The sequence below is a fragment of the Platalea leucorodia genome, assembly GCF_965183815.1.
Source record: "Platalea leucorodia genome assembly, chromosome: Z".
Lineage (NCBI taxonomy): Eukaryota > Metazoa > Chordata > Aves > Pelecaniformes > Threskiornithidae > Platalea > Platalea leucorodia.
In genome coordinates, this window is record NC_138858.1 from 86,381,472 (window position 1) to 86,402,325 (window position 20,854).

General features: G+C 37.0%; 1 protein-coding gene across 1 annotated transcript in view; it reads right to left on the bottom strand.

The window, feature by feature from the left end:
- The window catches only part of KIAA0825, a gene marked incomplete at its 3' end in the record, with an annotated part of 216,201 nt that overhangs the window by 159,414 nt on the left and 35,933 nt on the right, over positions 1 to 20,854 (bottom strand). Inside the window, exons 4-8 of the mRNA XM_082335764.1 lie at positions 18,683 to 18,853; positions 7,902 to 7,996; positions 5,951 to 6,178; positions 4,685 to 4,950; positions 3,290 to 3,440 (exon numbers count right to left, since the gene is read on the bottom strand). Coding sequence (XP_082191890.1) covers positions 3,290 to 3,440; positions 4,685 to 4,950; positions 5,951 to 6,178; positions 7,902 to 7,996; positions 18,683 to 18,853 — 911 coding nt within the window. The remainder of the gene's footprint in view (positions 1 to 3,289; positions 3,441 to 4,684; positions 4,951 to 5,950; positions 6,179 to 7,901; positions 7,997 to 18,682; positions 18,854 to 20,854) is intronic.

The following is a 20,854-nucleotide window of genomic DNA, read 5'->3' on the forward strand; positions in this document are numbered from 1 at the left end:
ACTGAGTGTTGGCAAGTTTTACTTTTTAATTATGTAACTATAAGCACAAATTCCTTCATTTTCTCTGCTTTATTTAATTTAAAGCAGTAAATTGAATAATACCCCTTTTCTAACATTGTACCTCCACTGCAGAAGGAACAGTTTCACTGAAGATTTAAATGAGATTAATTCCCCTTTTCTGACCCAGTTTTCTATTTGTTGCCATTTCTAGACAATTCTGCTGGTAAACATCTGCTATTTTTGCAGGCTTCGTATAATACAAACAGATGTGAGCTTTTATTTAGCTTATATATCAGGAAACAAGCAGCTGCGCTTTATTACATAAGCCACTCAATATTATCTTTGAACAGACAATTCTTTATTCTTTGACTATTAGAAAACATAAGTTCCCAAAGCTACAGCAGATGTCTGCTACACTAAAAGCTCCATTCGAAAACGTAATCTGGAGAGCTGGCCCAGTGGGTGTTCAGCGCATTCTATCAGTGAGATCCTGAACCCAGAGAGTTTCACTCCCTGGCAGCTTAGACTCTGAGTGCTGAATGGGAACTGCACTCCTAGATCTCAGCTCAGATCTCACATTACCATAAATTTGCTACTTGTATCTCACAAAATCTCTGCTTAACTTTCCTAAAAGATATTAAAAACTTTCAGTGATCTCACAGTGATTACAATTTCAGTGTTTACCGTCTAATCATAATTAGTCTTTTGGCTTTTCTTTTAATTCCAGTTACCACTATTGGATTAGGTGCACGTCAGAGGAAGGATGGGTGAGCAGGTACTGAAACTGGTTATGAAAGTCGAAAAATACTTAAAAATACATTCTTCTTATTTTAATAATACAATGTAGAAAATTCTTTTATAGAATGTAATAACCATTTGCTACCAATCTTGTTCTCAGATGTTGCCACTGTACAAACACACACATAAATGGGTATGGAAACTGCAGCTCTGTGTAATCACAGACACTGTCCCCTGCCCCTTCCTCCTTTCCCTTTGTCTTTCAGCGGTTTTGTCTTCTATCTGGACGACTTACATATCAAGTAAGTCAAGAAGATTTATTAGTCAATACATCATTACCGGTGAATGGAAAGGAAGGCTAGCACATATTCTTTGTAATACCACTTGAATGTCCTATATCATTGGGGAAAAAGAAGAGAGTAACTTCATGTGATCCCTGAAGTGTAAGATTACCATTCAGTTTGTAATTAAGCATGTAATACAAGAATGAGGAAAGAAAGGTTTCTTCCTCTTCCCTCTCCCCTACTCATGCATGAAAAACCAAAGGACAGGCAATGTTTTCCTTATTTTGTGGGAGCACAAGGGAATGTTTTTTTTTTTTCCTTTATGAAACTTGCATTCAGGATTTACAGATGAGGACTAAATCTTTTATAGTTTCATGTAATACACAAAACTGGGGGACAAAGGGGAAGAGGTAGTGAGGGTCCTGACCTAAACCAGATTCAAGAGCTAGGCTAATCCAGAGACAAGCAGAAGCAGAGAGCCAAGTACAGCTTCCCCTTAAAGAAGCAAGATCACAATGCTCGTTACAGCAGTGGATCCCACTGACAATGCAGCAAGGGCTGTGAACCACTGACTTGCACAAGCGCAAGAGTGTGTTCCCATTGAGAGAAAATAGAACCTCATACCAGAGCCTGCTCTTGATGACTGCCAAGGTCTTCTGGCACCTGGCTCCAAGCTACTCTTGTTTTCTGAGCTCAGCAGGATTTACATGACTTAAGACGCAGAGACTCACACTTCCTGCTGAGCTTAGATCTCAGAAAGAGCCACCTCTCATTGCTATAAGTTTTGGCAGGATGTTGCCTCTGTAACAAGCAACAGGTCTTAAGCCAATCTTTTTTATTTGGGATGCCTGCAAGAGCTCTATGGAAGCAGCAGCTGCTCAGCATCATGCCTCCTGAAGGCGCTCTGAGCAGATCCTGGTCCATTCTTGGGCCATGGCCCATGGCCCAGTAAAAAGAGCAGAGTGATGACGTAAAATTACATACTTCCCACCTCAAGCCCTGCAAGTGTACAGAGCTGAGATACCGGCTTTCTTCATCCTTTCCTACACACATCAGTTCTGATCAGTAACGATAAAATTGTTCAGCTAATCCATACTCTTTCTTCTTGAAACAGCTATTTCTGACAATTAGGTTTCCTCCATGGTGAATAGTTATTGGGTCACTAATAAACAGGACGCAGCACCATATGGACTACAGACAGTGAAGATCACATCATGATTTATCCGTTGCCAAAAGCCCCTAAATTTCTTACCTTCTTATCAACCCAGGACACCTGGGCTCACATTCAAACAAAACTAAAATGCTTATTTACTTGTCTTTGAGGCATGGGCATTTTGATAGATTACTCATATTAAGGTCTGCATCACCTGTCCAGTACAGATTTTTGTCACTGACTCAGCAGCTTTTTATATTAGATCTGTAGGATACATGTATCATACAGAGTTTTCTCTCATGTAAGAATTCTAGAAAATGCTTAACAAAAATACCCTCATTCTCTCACACAGCAAATGATATAAGGAAGGGCAGGACTTTGTCTCCAGGAGATCTCAGTTATTATTGATAAAAAACATATAATACTTTCACTTCACCCTGAAATTAAGTGAAAATAATTTCAAACAGTGTATATCAGTCTATGTCTGCATTTGACTGGCATGAGAAAAAACCCTCAATAAATTATAATAATTCACTTGATTCTTAGAGTTTTTTCACAGAATCATTAGGATTATAGTTTAAGAGCAGACCTGTGACTTCAAAATGCCGGTGAAATGGCACTAGTTATTTCAGAAATATATTGTTGAATACTGAAGGTAACTATATTGACCATCTATCTTTGTTACATCCTTCACTCACAAAAGGTAAAAAGAGGAATCAATTGAAAATAAAATTCAAAGAATCAGATTAAAAATTTCCAGGAGAAAAACAGCTGTCTTTCATTTTCATATGTCACACTTTCTATAAGAAGAGTTAAAATGACAGTGTCTTCTTTACTGAGTTCTATATAAATGTCTTGAACTTGACACACAATATTTAATTAAGTAAATGACACAAACACTCCATGGTAATGATTTATCTCATCTTTAAATGACTGTGTTTTCCTACATCATTTCTACAGAGATATTTGCCTGCAATAATAGATATTTCAAGATAGTAAATTCCAATAATCTTTACGTAAAAATAATGATGATCCTATGCTTCTAATTAGTCAGAATGCTGGCAACCAGTAAAACATTTTGTAAAAGGAAGGCACAGTAAACTTAACCTCACACCTCATAAAAAGCTTTGCAGTCATCCCAGTGGTGGCTCTCAGCATCCTGTAAAATGCTTGTAGCACAAACTCTGATGCAGTAGTTCGTAACTTGAAACTGGAGAACGTTGATGAATTCCTGATATTGTTGGACAGGCAATAGGAACAGGGGTCTGTTCAGAGAGAATGATCAAAGAGGCAAAGATTGAAAGGCTGTGCAGTAGGAGGTAACAATCCCCAGTACTGCAAATGGTTTTGATTATTAGGTATCAATCATTCATTTCCTCTCAGTCCTGGAGTCTGAACCTAGCATTCACTTTTGAAAAATATCTGGTGTTTGTTTCAATAGCTATTTAAATATATCTGCTCATCTATAAATTCTCATTTAACCAGGTCACTGAGAAATATATTACTTCATCCTGTTTTCTGAGATAAAAGTACATTTGTCATTCAGTTATTGGGAGATTCTGGGTTGAAGCATCAGCACTGAGTGTGATAAAGAAAACATAAACATGAGTCCAGAGATTATTTTTGGTAGGTATGTACTAAAACTCGTTCATAATACACATAAGTAGAACTATTGAGCAATGTTTTGGCTCAGACTTCCCGTTCACAAAGATAGACTTCATGGAGGAGAGAGTAAAACATCAGAGGAAAAGCAGCTCAACAATGCACACAACCCCTTAGAAATCATACATTTCTTGAAAATTGCACTAGTTCAGGTGTCCCTCCAAAAAGGCCCAGTTTCTACTTCTAAATTACGTATGGCCAGAAACACATGGACCAGTAAAGAGATTCCTAGTATCTTAAGTCAAAATCTCCTAAAAGCAGAACAAATGTAGTTATGTTGCCCCCCAGGGCAAACACTGTCTTAGACTGTACACTACTGCTTCATATCTTCTCTAATTTTTATTCTGCATGCAATGAAAAATAAGTTCTAAAACTACATTGGATGTATTTGAATACAGATTTTCTGAATACAGACAGTGTAAGGAAAAAGCACAGGAATGTATATTTATACTGTTCTCTAAGATTGCTATGACCTAAATCAGATTTTATGAAAATTCAGCCATTGCAAAGGTCAGAAAAGGAAATTAAGGCCTTAGCCCTCTATTTATATGAGAGCAGAGTACATTCAGTTCACTGGACAATCCTATTTACTCAAGCTTAATAAATAAAAAATATTGATCTGCAAATCAAATGCAGATCTTAAACATAAATAATTTGTTTTGTAATGGCTGCTTTAGATTATCAATAGCTTTGAATCAGGTCTTTCCTGAATCAAAGTACATGCAGTGCGTGTGCTAAAAAATATGATGCAATTTGGAAAACTACCACCATACTGTATCACCAAAATGGAATGAGGTCCTGTATTATTTATGTTTGAATTAAACCATTATAAGTAAAAGGGACTCACTTTTTGCTCGTTTCTCTCATTAAATTGCTGTACATCGTAAAATGCTGAAAGACATATATCGCTGTGGAAAGGGCAGCATACAAGTCTTGCAGGGGAGCCTTGGAGGGAACGTCTTTGCTTTTCTCTTCTAGTCTTGCCAGGACAGCTGTTGCCACTTTGCTGCAGGCCTCTACAAAGTTTGCTCTAATTTCCTGAAGAGAATCATCTCTGCATGCCAGAGCCAATGGAAGCAATGTGTCAAGTTCTTCCATGATGTCAGAACAAAACTGAGAGAAATAAACGTGGCATCAAGTTATTTGTATTCTGACAGCACTGTTTAATTTATACACACTAGGGTCAGATTCTTGAATAATGAAATTGGCATAAAACATAAATATATTAAATCAGTTTTACAAATATTTCATTTTGTTATACAGGGGAGAAATGTTTATCTACAGTAAATGAATTATTATTTCATTCCTTCTTGCTTTAAAGTAAGAAGAAAAATTAAAACTATCTTATGCTAGTAATGCCTGTGTTTTGTTTATGATTTCATTAGATGTATATTCAAAGCATAAGGTTAATTCCTTGTAAACAAAGATAATTTTCTAATTTATTTTGAAAAATATACAAACACATTTCTTAATACTGAATTTGAAAACAAACTTGTCATCTCTTAGTGAATTCATACATTGATCTCCCTAAAATTATCTCCCAAAAGCTTATGTGTTATTTTAAGCAAACATTCATTAACAGCATTCCAAATTTGCTAGAACAGTTGCAAAGCTTACTAAATTAAAAAAAAAAACAAAACACCTTTCAAACACATATTCCCTTAGAAAAACAATTTAATTAATCATCATAAATGACCTTTCAGCCAAATCAAAGAACTCTAATTTGGACATATTATTGGTTATGCTGATTAGTTAAATGGCATGTCTAAGGATACGAATACAGGAAATCCCTTTATAACTATGCTTCAAAGCTTTCAGCATTTTCCCACCAAACCACTTGGTAACAGAGCAGATACTAATCAGAATGTTTTAGAACTTTTTGGATGAAAAAAATAATGCCAGCAAAGTTTAAAAGTTAATTCTTTCAAGTATAGACTATGGGCTATTGTATAAAGCTCTGTTCAGCCTCATATTGTAATGCCTCTTACTTTCTCCTTAATTCCATTTATATAAGATATAGAATATTAATGGTACTGTAAGTACTTCAAAGTGTAGATGGCAAACAGCCTTGGCATTCTGTCTCCCCTCAAACTTCAGATCTTTTGATACCTGCCTTAGCAATTCGTTTTGGTTGCTCCTCCTGTTGGACTGCTCTGCAGGACTCCCTCATTTGCTGGCTGTTTACAAGACTCATTGCACAGCCTGCAGCTGAAAACTCGTCTTTCTGCTCATGTTGAAGAATTTTAGTTGAAAAATCCTCGACTGCTATTGTTATACAGTGAGCCACAGAAGAAGACAGGTCTTTAAATGCATTTCTCCATCCAAAATTCAGTAAAATAGGCTGAAATACATATTTATATTAAATCAGTCCACATTCATTACTGACTGTTATTATTGTCTAAAGCTTACACAAACATCCATAATTAGACACCATCATCTTTTGAAATTCATTTTAATAACTTCAAATATATCTACTAGCCATGAAATCATATTAAAATCAGTATATACACTCAACAAAAATGAACATGCATAACAATATTAAATTTGTCATCAAATTTATAAAAAACACTGTTTAAACAAGATTGCTTTTTAAAAGCCATGCTTCATCTTTACATTATTTATAATCTTCAACAGAATCTATTTAACAAAGTCAAATACATTTGTAACCATTTTCAATAGTTTAACAAGTAATCCAGCAATGGATACTCTGTAATAACTTTCACTGCAAGGTAACAAGTGGAAGCTACTAACCATGAATATTAATGGCAAACATTTAGAGAAGCTGGTTTTAACACAGCCACACTGGACTTCACTTCTCTAGAGCTAGATTTAGCAAAGATTAAAATGTTTAAATAGAGATTTCTAGTTTTTAGCCAACGCTGGCCTTTACTAGTTTTTTTTTTTTTCATTTTCTATAAATGGACTTCTAAGTTATCTGAAGCATATCAGTTGCAAGAAGTAGACACAGTAGGACATCCTTACTTTTCCACTAATCTTGCTTTGCATTGCTCATATGACATACAGCAAACTTAAACCTTACCAGAAGTGGCCAATTGAGAATTGCACCACTGTAAGAGAAATATTTTAATGACGTAAGATGTACAGTAAAGATGCCCACTATGAGGGCATAGTAGGAGAAAAGAAAAGAAGGATTCATAGCAAGTTGCAGTTATAATACTAAACTAGAAGACAATGAACAGCTATGAAGTGGACCCCTTCCAGCTTACTCCAATTTAGAAGTTGCCTTCTCCTTCCTTTCTCCTTCCACACTCCCAACACTCAACTCCAGTGAGCACACAGGCAGCCCCCCCTGGACGCCCATTTTTGCACTCCCTCTTTTTTTAAATTTTTTTTAATCTTGGGTCAAATAAAGCTCAATCTTCTCAAAATATTGTTCTTTGTAATCTATAAGATATAGGAACGTTAGTCTCACAAACTGATTCAAAGCACATTTTAAAAAGTTATTTCAACATTAAAATAGAGCTATTAGGAAATTAAATTCCACTATCACGAAGTATCATACTTGTTAGAGCATTTCAGTCCCACAAATTCAACAATAAAAAACTGTTTAGTAGTAAATGGAAGCCAGACTAAAACTTAATCTTGTACATACATTGTACAAAGCATAGCGCTTACTACACAGTAGTTTTTTGGCATCAAAGAAACTAGACATTGTGTGAGTACTTATCCCTATAGGAAGCATCATTACAATCAAATGCTAAGAACTTGATAGATTTTTTTTAAGATTCTGCTGTATTTGAGAATATATTTAATACTGAAGAAAGCTATCATATTTTAGCATTTTTTAACTGTTTGTTATGAGGTGTCTTACACTGCTGATGTTAAATCTGTTCTGTTTTAAATCTTAAATAACAGCCACTTCTTCATGAATGCCATAAGATTTTAATTCATCTTAACTGAGACTTTGCACCTAAAATTAATTGCATTAGCTAAATAATGAAACTATGGCAATAGGTGTTTATAATGAACATGGTGACAGACTACAGTGGAGACACAGACAAAAGAAAATCCCATACAAAGTGTAAGACTCTCTTCATACTCACCTCTTCTACCTGAAGTAACTGTTCAGGAAGCACACTGGTTTCATTTGCTCTAGTTTCTCCTATTAAAAGCTCCCCACTAGCTTTCTTCAGAACTCCTGCACAGTATGATAAAAGGGATCAAAGTTAAGATTAATTCTGTAGAAAAGTCAGCAGCCTACAACACCTTCTGGTGTATCAATATGAAGCATAAAAAAGACCTCAACAAGATGTAGGGGAATACTAATGTTATGATAAAATCAAATTCAGATTATACACAGTTCCTTTTATACAATGTGATGAAATCCACATCTCGTTGTATTCATCTTATACAAACGCACATACAATGTGTAAAATATAGTTTCTTTTGTCATTAATTCATTTTTATACTGATTGTGCAGTCACCTATTCCTAGGGAGAACAGATAACGTTAGAACAGCTGTGTAGAAATTAATTTCTATTCTTTGTTCAATAAATTATATGAATTGCACACTAATGTATTTTTATAGTTTTTACTTATTTAGAAATACCAATATGATAAGAATAAAAAGACAGTTAATTAGTACAGTTATTATAAGCAAAATAATGGCCACAGGAATGAGAACAAGTGAAGCTCCTTAAGAAGGGCTGGTACAAAGCTCACTCATAAATCTTGGAGTAATGGGAAAATTGTCCCAGTTTTGACAAAGACAACCCAACGTCTGGGGTAGGTATCAGTTTCATCAGTGTTTCAAGCAATCCAGGAGGTTCCTGGAGTGCATGGATGAGAACTTCCTCCTCCAAGTGACAGAGAGGCCAATGAGGAGAGGTGCTCTGCTGGATCTCATATTCACCAAAAAGGAGGGGCTTGTTGGGAATGTGAAGGTCAAAGGCAGCCTTGGCTGCAGGGACCATGAGATGGTGGAGTTCAGGACCCCAATGGCAGGGAGGAGGGTGAAAAGCAAGCTCACAACCCTGGACTTCAGGAGAGCAGACTTTGGCCTCTTCAAAGATCTGCTTGGAAGAGTCCCAAGGGATAAGCCCTTGATGGAAATGGGGCCCAAGAAAGCTGGTTAATATTCAAGAATCACCTCCTCCAAGCTCAAGAGAGTTGGGAAAAAGTGCCAGGAGGCCTGCATGGATGAACAAGGAGCTCCTAGCCAAACTCAGACACAAAATGAAGCCTACAGAGGGTGGAAGCAAGGACGCGTAACCTGGGAGGAACACAGAAACAATGTCTGAGCATCTAGGGATGAAGTTAGGAAAACTAAAGCCCAAATGCAGCTAAATCTGGCCAGGGATGTCAAAGACAACAAGAAGGACTTCTACAAGTACACAGGTGACAAACAGAAGACTAGGAAAAATGTAGGCCCTTTGCTCAACAAGATGGGAGACTTGCTTACAGAGACATGGAAAAAGCTGAGGTACTGAATACCTTCTGTGCCTCAGTCTTTACTAGCAAGACCAGTCTTCAGGAATCCCAGGTCTCAGAGACCAGGGGGTAAGGTTGGAGCAAGGAAGATGTACCCTTGGTTTAAGAGGATCAGGTCTGGGAATACTTAAGCAAACTGGACATACATAAGTCCATGGGCCCTGATGGGATGTACCCACAAGTGCTGAGAAAGCTGGAAGATTGCAAGGCCACTCCCAATAATCTTTTATCAATCATGGCAACTGGGAGAAGTATCCAAAGACCGGAGGAAGGCAAATGTCACTCCTGTCTTCAAGAAGGGCAAGAAGGAGGACTCAGGGAATCACAGGCCAGTCAATCTCACCTCAGTCCCTGGGAAGGTGATGTAGCAGCTAATCCTGGAAACCATTTCCAGGCATATTATGGATGAAAAATTCATCAGGAGTACTCAGTATGGCTTCACCAAGGGGAAGTCATGCTTAACCAACTTGATAAACTTCTATGAAGAAATGACTGGCCTGGTAGATGAGGGGAGAGCAGTGGATATTGTCTACCCGGACTTCAGTAAGGCCTTTGACACTGTCTCCCATAAGATCCTGTTACGGAAAAAAACTGTAGACAAGCTCTTGATGTATGGGCTGGATAAGCAGACAGCAAGGTGGGTTGAAAACTGGCTGAATAGCCACGCCCAGAGCGTGGTGATCAGTGGCACAAAGTCTAGCTGGAGGCCAGTAACTAGTGGTCTATCTTAGGGGTCAGTACCGGTCCAGTTCTGTTTAACATCTTCATTAATGATCTGGATGATGGGGCAGAGTGTACCCTCAGCAAGTTTGCAGATGACACCAAACTGGGAGGAGTGGCTCATATACCACAGGGTCATGCTGCCATCCAGAGAGACCTCAACAGGCTGGAGAAATGGGCACACAAAAGTTCAACGAGAAGTGCAAAGTCCTACACCTGGGGAGGAACAACCCCAATATATGCGGGGGGGGCACTGAGCTGGAAAGTCCACGTGGACACCAAGCTTGGAGTCCAGGTGGACACCAAGTTGAACATGAGCCAGCAACGTGCCCTTGCCTCATAGAATGCTAATGGTTTCCTGGGCTGCATTAGACAAAGTATTGCCAGCAGGTCAAGGGAGGTGATCCTTCCTATCTACTCAGCACTGGTGAGGCCACACCTGGAGTATTGTGTTCAGTTCTGGGCTACTCGGTACAAGAGAGACATGGACATACTGGAGAGTGCCCAACAAAGGGCTGTGAAGATGATTAAGAGACTGGAGCATCTTACATATCAGGAAAGGCTGAGAGTACGGTGACTGTTTAGCCTAGAGAAGAGAAGGCTCGGGGTGGGGTGGGGAATCTCATTAATATATGTAAATACCTGAAGGAAGGGTGCAAAGAGGACAGAGCCAGGCTCTTCTCAGTGGTGCCTAGTGACAGGACAAGAGGCAGTGGACACATGGAAACACAGAAGGTTCCCTCTGGACATTAGGAAACATTTTTTTCCTGTGAGGGTGACTGAGCACTGGAACAGGTTGTCCAGAGAGGCTATGGAGTCTCCATCCTTGGAGATACTCAAAAGCTGTCTGGACATGATCCTGGGCAACTGGCTGTACGTGGGCCTGCTTGAGCAGGGGTTGTTGGACCAGATGACCTCCAAAGGTCTCTTACAACCTCAACCATTCTGTGAGTCTGTGTTTCAAAAAGAATATGAGAATAAAACCAAACAATATGGTATTTTAAAAATCCATCTCCTAGCATAAAGCTGGTAAACAACACAGGTGCAGATATTCCTAATTTAATGTATCTCATGAGACCTAAAACCAAGAAGTTTTACATAATTGGGCGCTGTCAAGCATTGTTAAAGATTATCTTCTAAGCATAAACTTATAGGTCTTCAGTCACCTCAAGCTACTGGTGGTACACATGGCCAGGGTTTAAAGAGCTTTCCTCTTTCATGAAATACGCAGTATTTGCACATACATAGGATTTCATTTACCCAAAGTGGATTTTATCTTTCCCCTAAACAATTCACCCTCTGAAAATGAACACTCTGCTTTTCATACACCTATGCAGCATTCTAAAGCTTCAAGGTTTTTGTGTTGGGTTTTTTTGGTTGTGTGTTTTTTTTTTTTTTTTTTTCCAAGCACTGTTTTTGTTTGCATTTTCAAAAGATGTCAGGGAAAAACAGATTTGAGCTGCAAAAAATGAAAGATAAAATGGTAGAATATAAAAACAGAAGAGACTAACCAGGTCATCTAGCTCCCTGATTATTCAACATATGTTACAGACAGCACCATAAACTTACTGCTTTTTTCAATATGTTTTAATATATTTTATGATGACATTTCCTACAGTTTTCTTTAGAAATTACTCCAGAAAGAAAAAAAAAAAAAAAACTGACTGGATTATTTTCCCTCTTTTCTATTCTGTGCTTTCTACCTTAAATTTGTCTTGTTTTTCCTTGCAATTCTCCTTTCTTATAGATATAACATCTAATTCTAACTATAAGCACAATTGAATATCTACATATTCACATTCTCTTACTGTCGCTACTTAGATCAGCTGTTTATAATTTTTTACACCAAGACTTTAAAGAAAACCTTTAACATTTAACCTAAAAATCCTCGAGTATTCATGGAATTGCTGCCTTACCTGTTAAGAACTCACAGCTGAGATAAACAGGTATCTAGCTGATGGTAGATTTGTGTCTCCAGAACCACAAGTGAAGGGCCAAATGATGCTTCTGTCTGCATCAGTCATTTTAAAGCTTCCTTTATTTTTAAATTAACAGGTTCTACTAGATCTCCCCACCTCCTTTTCTAACTAACAGCCTAGGCACTCTTGCCCTATATTCATATATATATATATGTTTGCATGCAGGCTCACACACATACAAAGCCTTTTCAGGTCTTCCGAAAGAAGCCCCGAGGTCAAGTCTCCTATCTTTTACTGAGTTCCTTTGGTTTCCTAAATTTTTGCTTCTCCCAAACCTCATCTAGGTAAAATTGGCCTTAATCTTCTTCAATTTAACCTCCAGCTAGCAAGGACTGCCTTCATGCTTTTCATTGATCATTGCACACTAGCTGCAGCCCCCCCAAAGCCTCCACACTTCAGATGTTACCACAACCTTCCTCTCAAACATTGTTTCCACAGAGACACATATCAAATTACCCCCTTCCTGTCCTGCTACTTCTTCACTTGTCTTCTGACTGTCTTGCCCTAATCAGCAAACTCCCCTGGGAAATAAAAGTGCAGCTTTATTCAAGAGACTGGTACAGCTGCTGTAGTGAAACTACTCAGCCTGAATTAGTTTGCCATTGCAGACAGGAAGGCAGGCAAGGAAGCATCCCTGCCTAGACAGCCATAGTTTTCTACAGAAATTCTTTGACTCCTCTCTTAGCCCACATTCCAAACCTCAAACTCCATTTGCACAGATAGACAGAAATGTATGCAGTCCTTCTCATATGGCTGCTTAGAGGAGAGAATTTGCAGAAAGAGAGCAGAAAGAAGCGAATGTCATGAAAGAAGGAAAATGGCAGCTGAAGGAAAACTTCTCAGGTTTTCATACTTGCTCCCTTTCCAGAGCATATTCTACATCTCCACCATTCTTGATTATTAGGGAAGACTGGATTAATCACAAATCCCTACTAAACCTTTCTTAAAAATTATGTTCTACAAACTTGATAAACTGCTCATACTTTGTGTGCTTCCTTCAGTTTACCAGCCAGGCAGCTTGAATCATTTTGATAGTAAATATTCAAAACAAGATTATATCAAGTTCTTCACTTAAAATCAAAACTCTTCAGCCAACTCTCCTTATGTGTATTAAAATTTGTCTGGGATTATTCTTCTTGTTAAAGCAGATCTTTTTGCCTATGTCCCCTTCATCTTCAATGTATTTAATTCTTTCTCCAATTCGGTATTTTTCTGTTTTTGTAATGGTGATGACAGTGAGACCTCTTGCACAGTTCATATAGTTCTTCTTCTTCCCTATAAGAAGTTCTATTAAATTATTTTTTCTACAGCATTGCACAGCTTTCCTATTTTTTTCATAGCGTTTAGGGTCCTAAGAACGTTCACTGTGACATCATCTTGCAGGCAGCATAGAACAGCAAAGCATGAAGGAAACCTTTTGTATGACAGCTCACTAACTGTGAATAAGGTAAATAACAGTGCCATCAAAGTGGCTTACTAGCTGGATTCAGTCAGCTCAGCCAGAACTTTTATTGAAACTGTACTGGAAATAATACGTCTTACAGAAATGGGAAATATCACACACCCCCCCCCAAATATAAATAAGCAGAAGAAACAAAAAATATTTGACTAGCTGTAGATTAAAAAATCTCTTGCTTTCTATATTCAGTAATGGACTTTTTATTTGTTGTACTATACTGAGCAAACTGTAATAACACAAATACAGAAAATGTACGTCTGGAATCAAACACCCTCCTAGTGTAAATTCCATCTTCACTTTGGATTGACCTGCTGAAGCTATGTATTTCTTAGAAAGAAGTTACTTGAACATTTTGCTTTGAGACCAAAGCAAAAATCACACCTGTCTTTCTTGAATGTTTACACCTTCAAAGTCTATTAAGAGGATGCATCTCATAAATTTGATTCCATGCTCCTTTTATAACACTTTCCAGAAATGGATACAGAGTAAAGGATTTCTTCTTATGCCGTGAAGGAAAGACCTTTGCAAATCTTCCCAGTCCCCTGAGGCAAAGCTTGTAAACCTAAGGGCTTGACAACTTTGCCCACAGTGTTTTCAAAGAGCTCCACTGGAAAAAGCTTTTCTTGGTACTCATTATCTGATCTGTCCAAAGTTCACCTTTCTCACTGGAATGGGGAAAAAAAAGTGAAAGACAGATGAAAGTACGTTAGATGTTTTTGATTTTTTAAAAGTCTCAACAAGAGGCTTCTGAAAAGCCAGAGGGAAGAGAAATCTACCTTAAAGATGGGAAGAGAATGCAATTTGGCAGGATTCTAAACCAAAATCTCCTACTTAACCCTTGACTGCAGCTGAATGTTCCAGATTCCTTCAAAGAGAACAACCCCTGTGATACTGCACGTACTAGGCACAGCTCAGAACAGCTCAGGAATTTCAACTGAATGTAAACAGAGAAGTAGAGTATCTCATCACAGTAGGCATGACAGGATACCTGCAGAAGAAAGGGTTAAATGTCTAGTCAAGAAAAAATAGAAGGTGGTTACTCCTTCAATTTTCTGAAACCTGTTGCTTGTAGTGGAATGCAGTGAAGTTATGCAACACTGAGAATAAATGTTCTGTAAATGTTAGAAAAATATGGATACCTTTCCTCAGAAAGGTAGAGCAGCAGTCTTGTCCATATGCCACACTGAAGTTCACGGATGGAACAAAACCAGATCATCATTTATTTGTCTGAGAACTTTTCATGACTTTCATGATTTTTTTTAATTTGATTTAAGAGAAAACTTGAACACCACTGGTAGTAGATAAAGTCTGTATTTATACTACTTTTTTTTAAAATTGTGCTTAGATAATACAAATATAATTTGAAATCAAGTGCAAAACTTTGCACGTACATACTGCTCATTGAGGAATACATACTAAGTTAAGTCTGATAAAGGAAAGTCAAAAAATAAAATCAGGAAGAACAGGATGGAGAACAGTGAAAAGAAGTTAGAGCGGAAAATGCAATTCATAGAATTTTTTTTCAATCTGTGCAAAGCAATTTGGGAAAATGAGGATTCTGAATATATTCCAGAAGATGCCAGATACAGAACTCTCAAACTGAACTCAGAGAACTATCCGTATCACCTAAAAAAACTCTCTACATCCATCTCCCTACAGAGTTCACTCTGGTTCACTGTTTCCTTTGGTGCTATTGTCTGCCATGGGGTTACCATCAGAGAACACTGGTAGGCAGTACTTCCCTCTAACATCTATTTTCAACCACCTAAATTGGTCTTCATAGGATTCCATTGTGCACACTGCAAAGAAACTTGTCTTGTTGCCAGCTAGAACTGTGAACTACATGTCTTTCTTTTCTTCACTGTTCTTTTTTTGGTTCACAAGCAACCTCCTACCAAAAGCAGAATCCGCAGAAGAGACTACATCCAAGCGATAATGCAATGAAAAAGTATGAAGAGAAGCCCAGGTGGCCACCTTGCAAATTTCCAATGTGGAAGCCTTCGACCTCTCCGCCCAAGAAGCAGCTATAGTCCTAGTGTAATGAGCTTTACAAACCCTGGGAGCCTCTTTACCCTTAACTACATACGCCTCCCTAATACAATCCCTTAACCATCTAGCTAAGGAACTCTTAGAAGCCATTTGACCCCTCTTAAGACCCCCTAAGAGTACAAACAATCTGTCAGAAGATATGAAATCTTTGATTCTTCTGTGATAAACCCTAAGTGTTCTTCTTACATCCAATTTATGCAGCCATTGCTCTTTGTCATCGCTGGGTTTAGGGAAAAATGAGGGCCAAGAAACCGTCTGGTTTAGATAAAACTCAGATGCCATCTTTGGGACAAAAAAAAAATTTAAAAAGAGGAACCATCCAAAGAACTACTTTGTTTCTGATGGAACTTTACACATGTTCTATATATCAAGATTGAAGTACTATGGGATATGCTGAACAAAAATCAACTAAAACTGCCATTGAAACAGCTATACACATAAACGCAACACTTGACACAAGCACATGAAAAAACATTATTTTTGTTGCATCTCGGCATGAGTTACATAGATAAAAAGGCTCCCATGAATACTAAAAGCAACCAAAAAGAAAAGGAAGCAAGTGCAAGATTCCAATCTATGTGATGCCTAGGGAAACTTTAACTCACTTGGATATTAGCCTACCTTTCATGAATTGGCCAGCTTCCCTTAATTTACCAGCAGTACTACTTGCAGAGGACTGATACTTCAGATATGCCTACACTGCAGTGACTGCAGGGTAGTTTGGATACACCCAACCTAGCTTTAAACCAGTGAGAGTGAGTACAGGTAACTCTCTAGCAACAGCAGCACACAGTTCAATCTGGGCTAATTTGCTCTGCTTCTTAAGCTGGTTCTGCAGCCTGTGCTGCATTGTAAACCTGATACTGGTACCTGAGGTAATTTAAAGCTGCTTTGAACAGATCAGCACTCTATATTCTGTTAAATTAAACAAGATTTCTAGTAAGAAGGCTTCTAAATAAGTACAGAAGATGACCGTTATGTTTTCTAGTCACACATTTTAATGTGTTCGATGAAAATAAAGCAAGGATTGTAATAAATCCTTCTTCTCAAAACTCAGCCTTCATCAGTGAAAAAAATAAGATTATCAGCCCAATCAATATAGGACATTAACAGAAAAAAATTTAAATCCCTTTTGGTACTTAACAGAACCTGGAACTACTGGGAACATAGCTCTCATTGTCCCATATCAAATCATCTTTCACTTCATCACTACAACTGAGATTTCTGATAATATGAAGTGAAAATAACACCAATAAACCCTTCTTCTAGCCAGACTTTTTTTTTTTTTTTAATTTTTCAAAGACTGGCCATGTCTTCTCTTCACTTATTCTCCAGAAACTGATATAACTGAGCAAAGTTTTATGAATAAAACCACCTGATCAGAACAGCAACACTAAAAACAAAGGTATGCCTGATGATTTCACTAATATCACCTGTAAAAGATTTACCTTCACCTGTGTTCCAGGGTGAAAGTAATTTTACATTTTCTTTAGAACAGGCTTTCTACCCAGAAGACTGCCTCCCACAAGAAGATCTAGTAGTATTCCCCATTCAGATTTGATTAAGTAGAGGTACCATTTAAGAACCTACTTGCTATAGACATGATTACTGTAAAAGAATATTCCTCAAAGAAGAAGGCTTAACACAGTTTTGAGGAACAGTTCTGAATGTGATTAAGCTTGGAGAAATGTCTGCAGTATAAAGTCCTAAATATACTTCCTGGAAAGTAAAATATTTATTGTTAATGTTGCAGTCATTAAGTTCTCTGAATTATTGGAGATCACATGTCTTTGAGTGTAGTTATTTAAACATGTAAAATAAATTTCTCATTCAAGAGTTTTTAATTTTTTTTACCTTTTATCACAGAACATACAAATAAAAAGAACGTTTAAAATTACCTTTACTGAATGCATATCCTATCCTCCACATTACCGCTATGAGAGGTTTACTGTAACACCTCTTTGTAGGATCAAGGCCATAAAACGTAAAACATAGTGTGTAATAGCTTAACATTTCTTGAGAACTAGTAAAACTGAGAGATTAAAGGAGGCAGAAATACCTTGAAACCAATAGCAAAAATGGAACTTGAATGCAAATTTTATTTGAGCTTTGATGTATGTTGTAAAAATACATAGGTTAACCTGTATTTATTTCAGAGTGTCAGTATTTCAGATGAAGAATCCATCAACAAAATGTGTGCCTCAGAACTCTTCTTATTTCATTTTTTTAAATTTTTTATCCATTTAGCACTCTGAGACCACATTCCCAAAACACCTTTCTTCTCTGCCTGCAGCTTGGCTACAGAGATATCAAATATTTGACTCCACCTATCCCCTCTCCCTAAGCAGCCTGGCCTCATTTCTGGTCTGATCCTTTCCTGCAATATAATCAAAGCTCTTGAAACCACTTGCTCTCTGGTGACCTGGAATCTCTCTACGGGCAGAAGTAGCAGAGTTGAAGAACATTTATGAGCATACTGTGACCTGGAAGGTGTTATTCACCTGAATTTTCAGGATTTCAGGTTCTCCTCATATGACATGAATACAATTAGATGAAAAACAGATTGAGCTTGGAATCTAAAGCAAATGCAAACTTGATGCTTGATTGTGTTCACTTTCTGATGTAGAGCCTACTTCTATAAAATACCCACTGAAGCCAGTGGGATAAGCATGATAGCATACATAGTACATATTAGTAAGTGTTTGTGAGAACTATAGGTTAAAGCAGGACTATATACTAATACATTTAGTCGCATGTATACTAAGATCAATTACTTGTTCAAGTCAGTGTTTTCCTCTTTTGAGAAAGACAGGTTTCAAGGACAAATTCAGAAACAGTCACAGTTTCAAAGAATTCACTCAATTTATTGTTTAGTCCTATATGAAACACAGGATTGTATAGATAATTCAATAGGAGACATTATGTTACAGTGTTCGATAGTTTTTTGTTATGAATCTCCGTCAATAACTACTGTACATCACATCTTTACACACAACCATCAGTATTTTTCTACAAGTCATTGTGTTCAAATGTAAATCCGCACATTTCAAAAAGATTTTCAGTGGATATGGTAGTAAACTTGTTTATAAAATATGATGGCATAAACTAGGTAATTCATGTTGAAAATCATATAAAATTATCCTTTTGCACAGAGTAGAATCAATAAATAAGGAAAAGCGTTAATTACCTTGAACATTCTTATTCTTCTCCGTAGATGAAGGCACCAACAGAATTTCTGCGGAGAGCTCTTCAATTTTTTCTTCCATTAATAAAAAGAGTTTGATAAGTTGAGAAAGACATTTGAGTTGATACAATGTTAAGTAGAAGTTCCTTCCTTTCTTGTGGTATTCTTGGGAGGCTGTTCAAGTAAAATCATAAAATACCTTTTACTATTGCTTAAAAAATGATCCTGCAAAACTGATTATGTAATAAAGTATAATACATCAAGTAATTTCATTTTTGTCATAGCACAATGTATCTTTGCCTCATTGTAAAATACTGTTACATTAGTTCTTCCTAAATCTTTGGCATTTCTCAACTATCTGGGAAGTTACAACTGAATTCCAGGTTTTGTTATTCATTAACTAGGATTTTTTCCAAGCAACAGATCTACTCAGAAACCTTCTCACGCATGTTTTACGGAAAAACCACTGTGTTGCAAAACCTGATTGAACAAAAGGAAAAAAACACGTCTTTACTATATTTTAATGGTTTGGGACATCACATCACTACATTGTCACTCTGCAAGTCACCTTGTCTGTTTAACAATCTGCTAGCACAATACAGTTGATGAATATGACATTTGAGTGAAAAGAAACATCAATCTAACACTCCACAACTTTAAATATGTGGGGTTTGAAAACAAGTGAGACTGTCAGTGAACAAATATCAGCAAGTATTATACCTATAAGCATTTGGTATTTAAAAGAAGAAACTGAACATTTTATTTTGAAAGGTTAACACTTGTAATCATAACATATAATCATGTCACATCAACCAGGGAACTCTGATTTGAGCACAGTCAGTCTTATAAAAGACTGTGAGCTGTTTCCAATTCAGTATTACCAAACCACATGGTTTTAAGTATTTTAATTTTATAACTTCTTTAAATGTAACAAATTTGCACTTCTATGCAAATTGTGGTGAGCTGATACCATGTTCCTATGCAGTTCTGTTGCAGATGTAACATCAGCAGAACAGTTTATGTAGAAAGTGTCAGAGTGAGAGCCAGAGTAGTTTGAAAGGGAAGCTCTGAAAGACGAAAACAAATAGAAATTGATTGAAATGTACTTTTATGTGTCAAATCTCTCTTACCTTTGCAATTTTGAGGTATGCAGTACCTCCCTTTTTCCTCAGAGTTCCTAGATATTTTTTTTAGGTATTCACAAATCACTTTTAAATAGACATAGATCTAAGTAGCAGAGCTGAGCTCTGAATACAAATTCCCTAATTTGCTATTCCAGTTTTGCAGCCTTAGAGATTGAACTGTGAGTTTTGCATCCACATCTGAATTTCCTCAAAGTTCCAAACAGATGTAGTCATGCTAGTCCCTTGCATTTCTAAGAATGTCAAAAGAAAGCGTTACGCATAATTGCTTCTGTTAGTGCCTTTCCTCTCTGAATAACAAGTAAATAATATCCGTATCACTGGATTTCCAATTTTAAGTCTTAAACTTCCAAAAAAAGACATTCTGCTATTCAGACAATTTTTCTCCTTTACCTGAAAACTTGATAATATAAACTGAGTTTAACTGACATGAAATGACTGCCTGAGTCTGCAGACATCCAGAAATAACAGATCCAAGATGTAAGAACCACAAATCACATCATAAAAATCAATGGAACGTTAGTTCTGCCTCCTATAATTTGAAAACCTTGTGATGCTCCTGCCCTCTCTCTTGAGGAACAAGGAAACCTTCCAATTATTTGATTGCCCCAAGCGATATTGTCCTCATTAGACTAAAAGGAAGTGGACCTAGAAGCCAAAGGTATACCACAGTAATATTAGAATATATTATCAAACTCAGAAAAAAAGTAAAAACTTTTATTTTTACTTTCAATGATCATTTGAAGTTCATTTCAGCTGGAAGCCAAAGATAGTAAGTTCAAAGACCCCTCTTTTTTCATGCCATTAAGAAGTTGAGAGAACACGTTAATATATGACAAAGCATATTATAGTATATGCAAATGAACACTTATATAATCATCAGAGCACAAGCTTACTATTTAACACTATATATGTTCTACAAATGTCTAGAAAAGCCCTTCGGACTTTTAGGTTGTGAGGTATAGATAAATTTCTAGATGCGTGAAGGTAGAGAAGAATATTGGGTTAATATCATGGCTGACATAAAACTTTG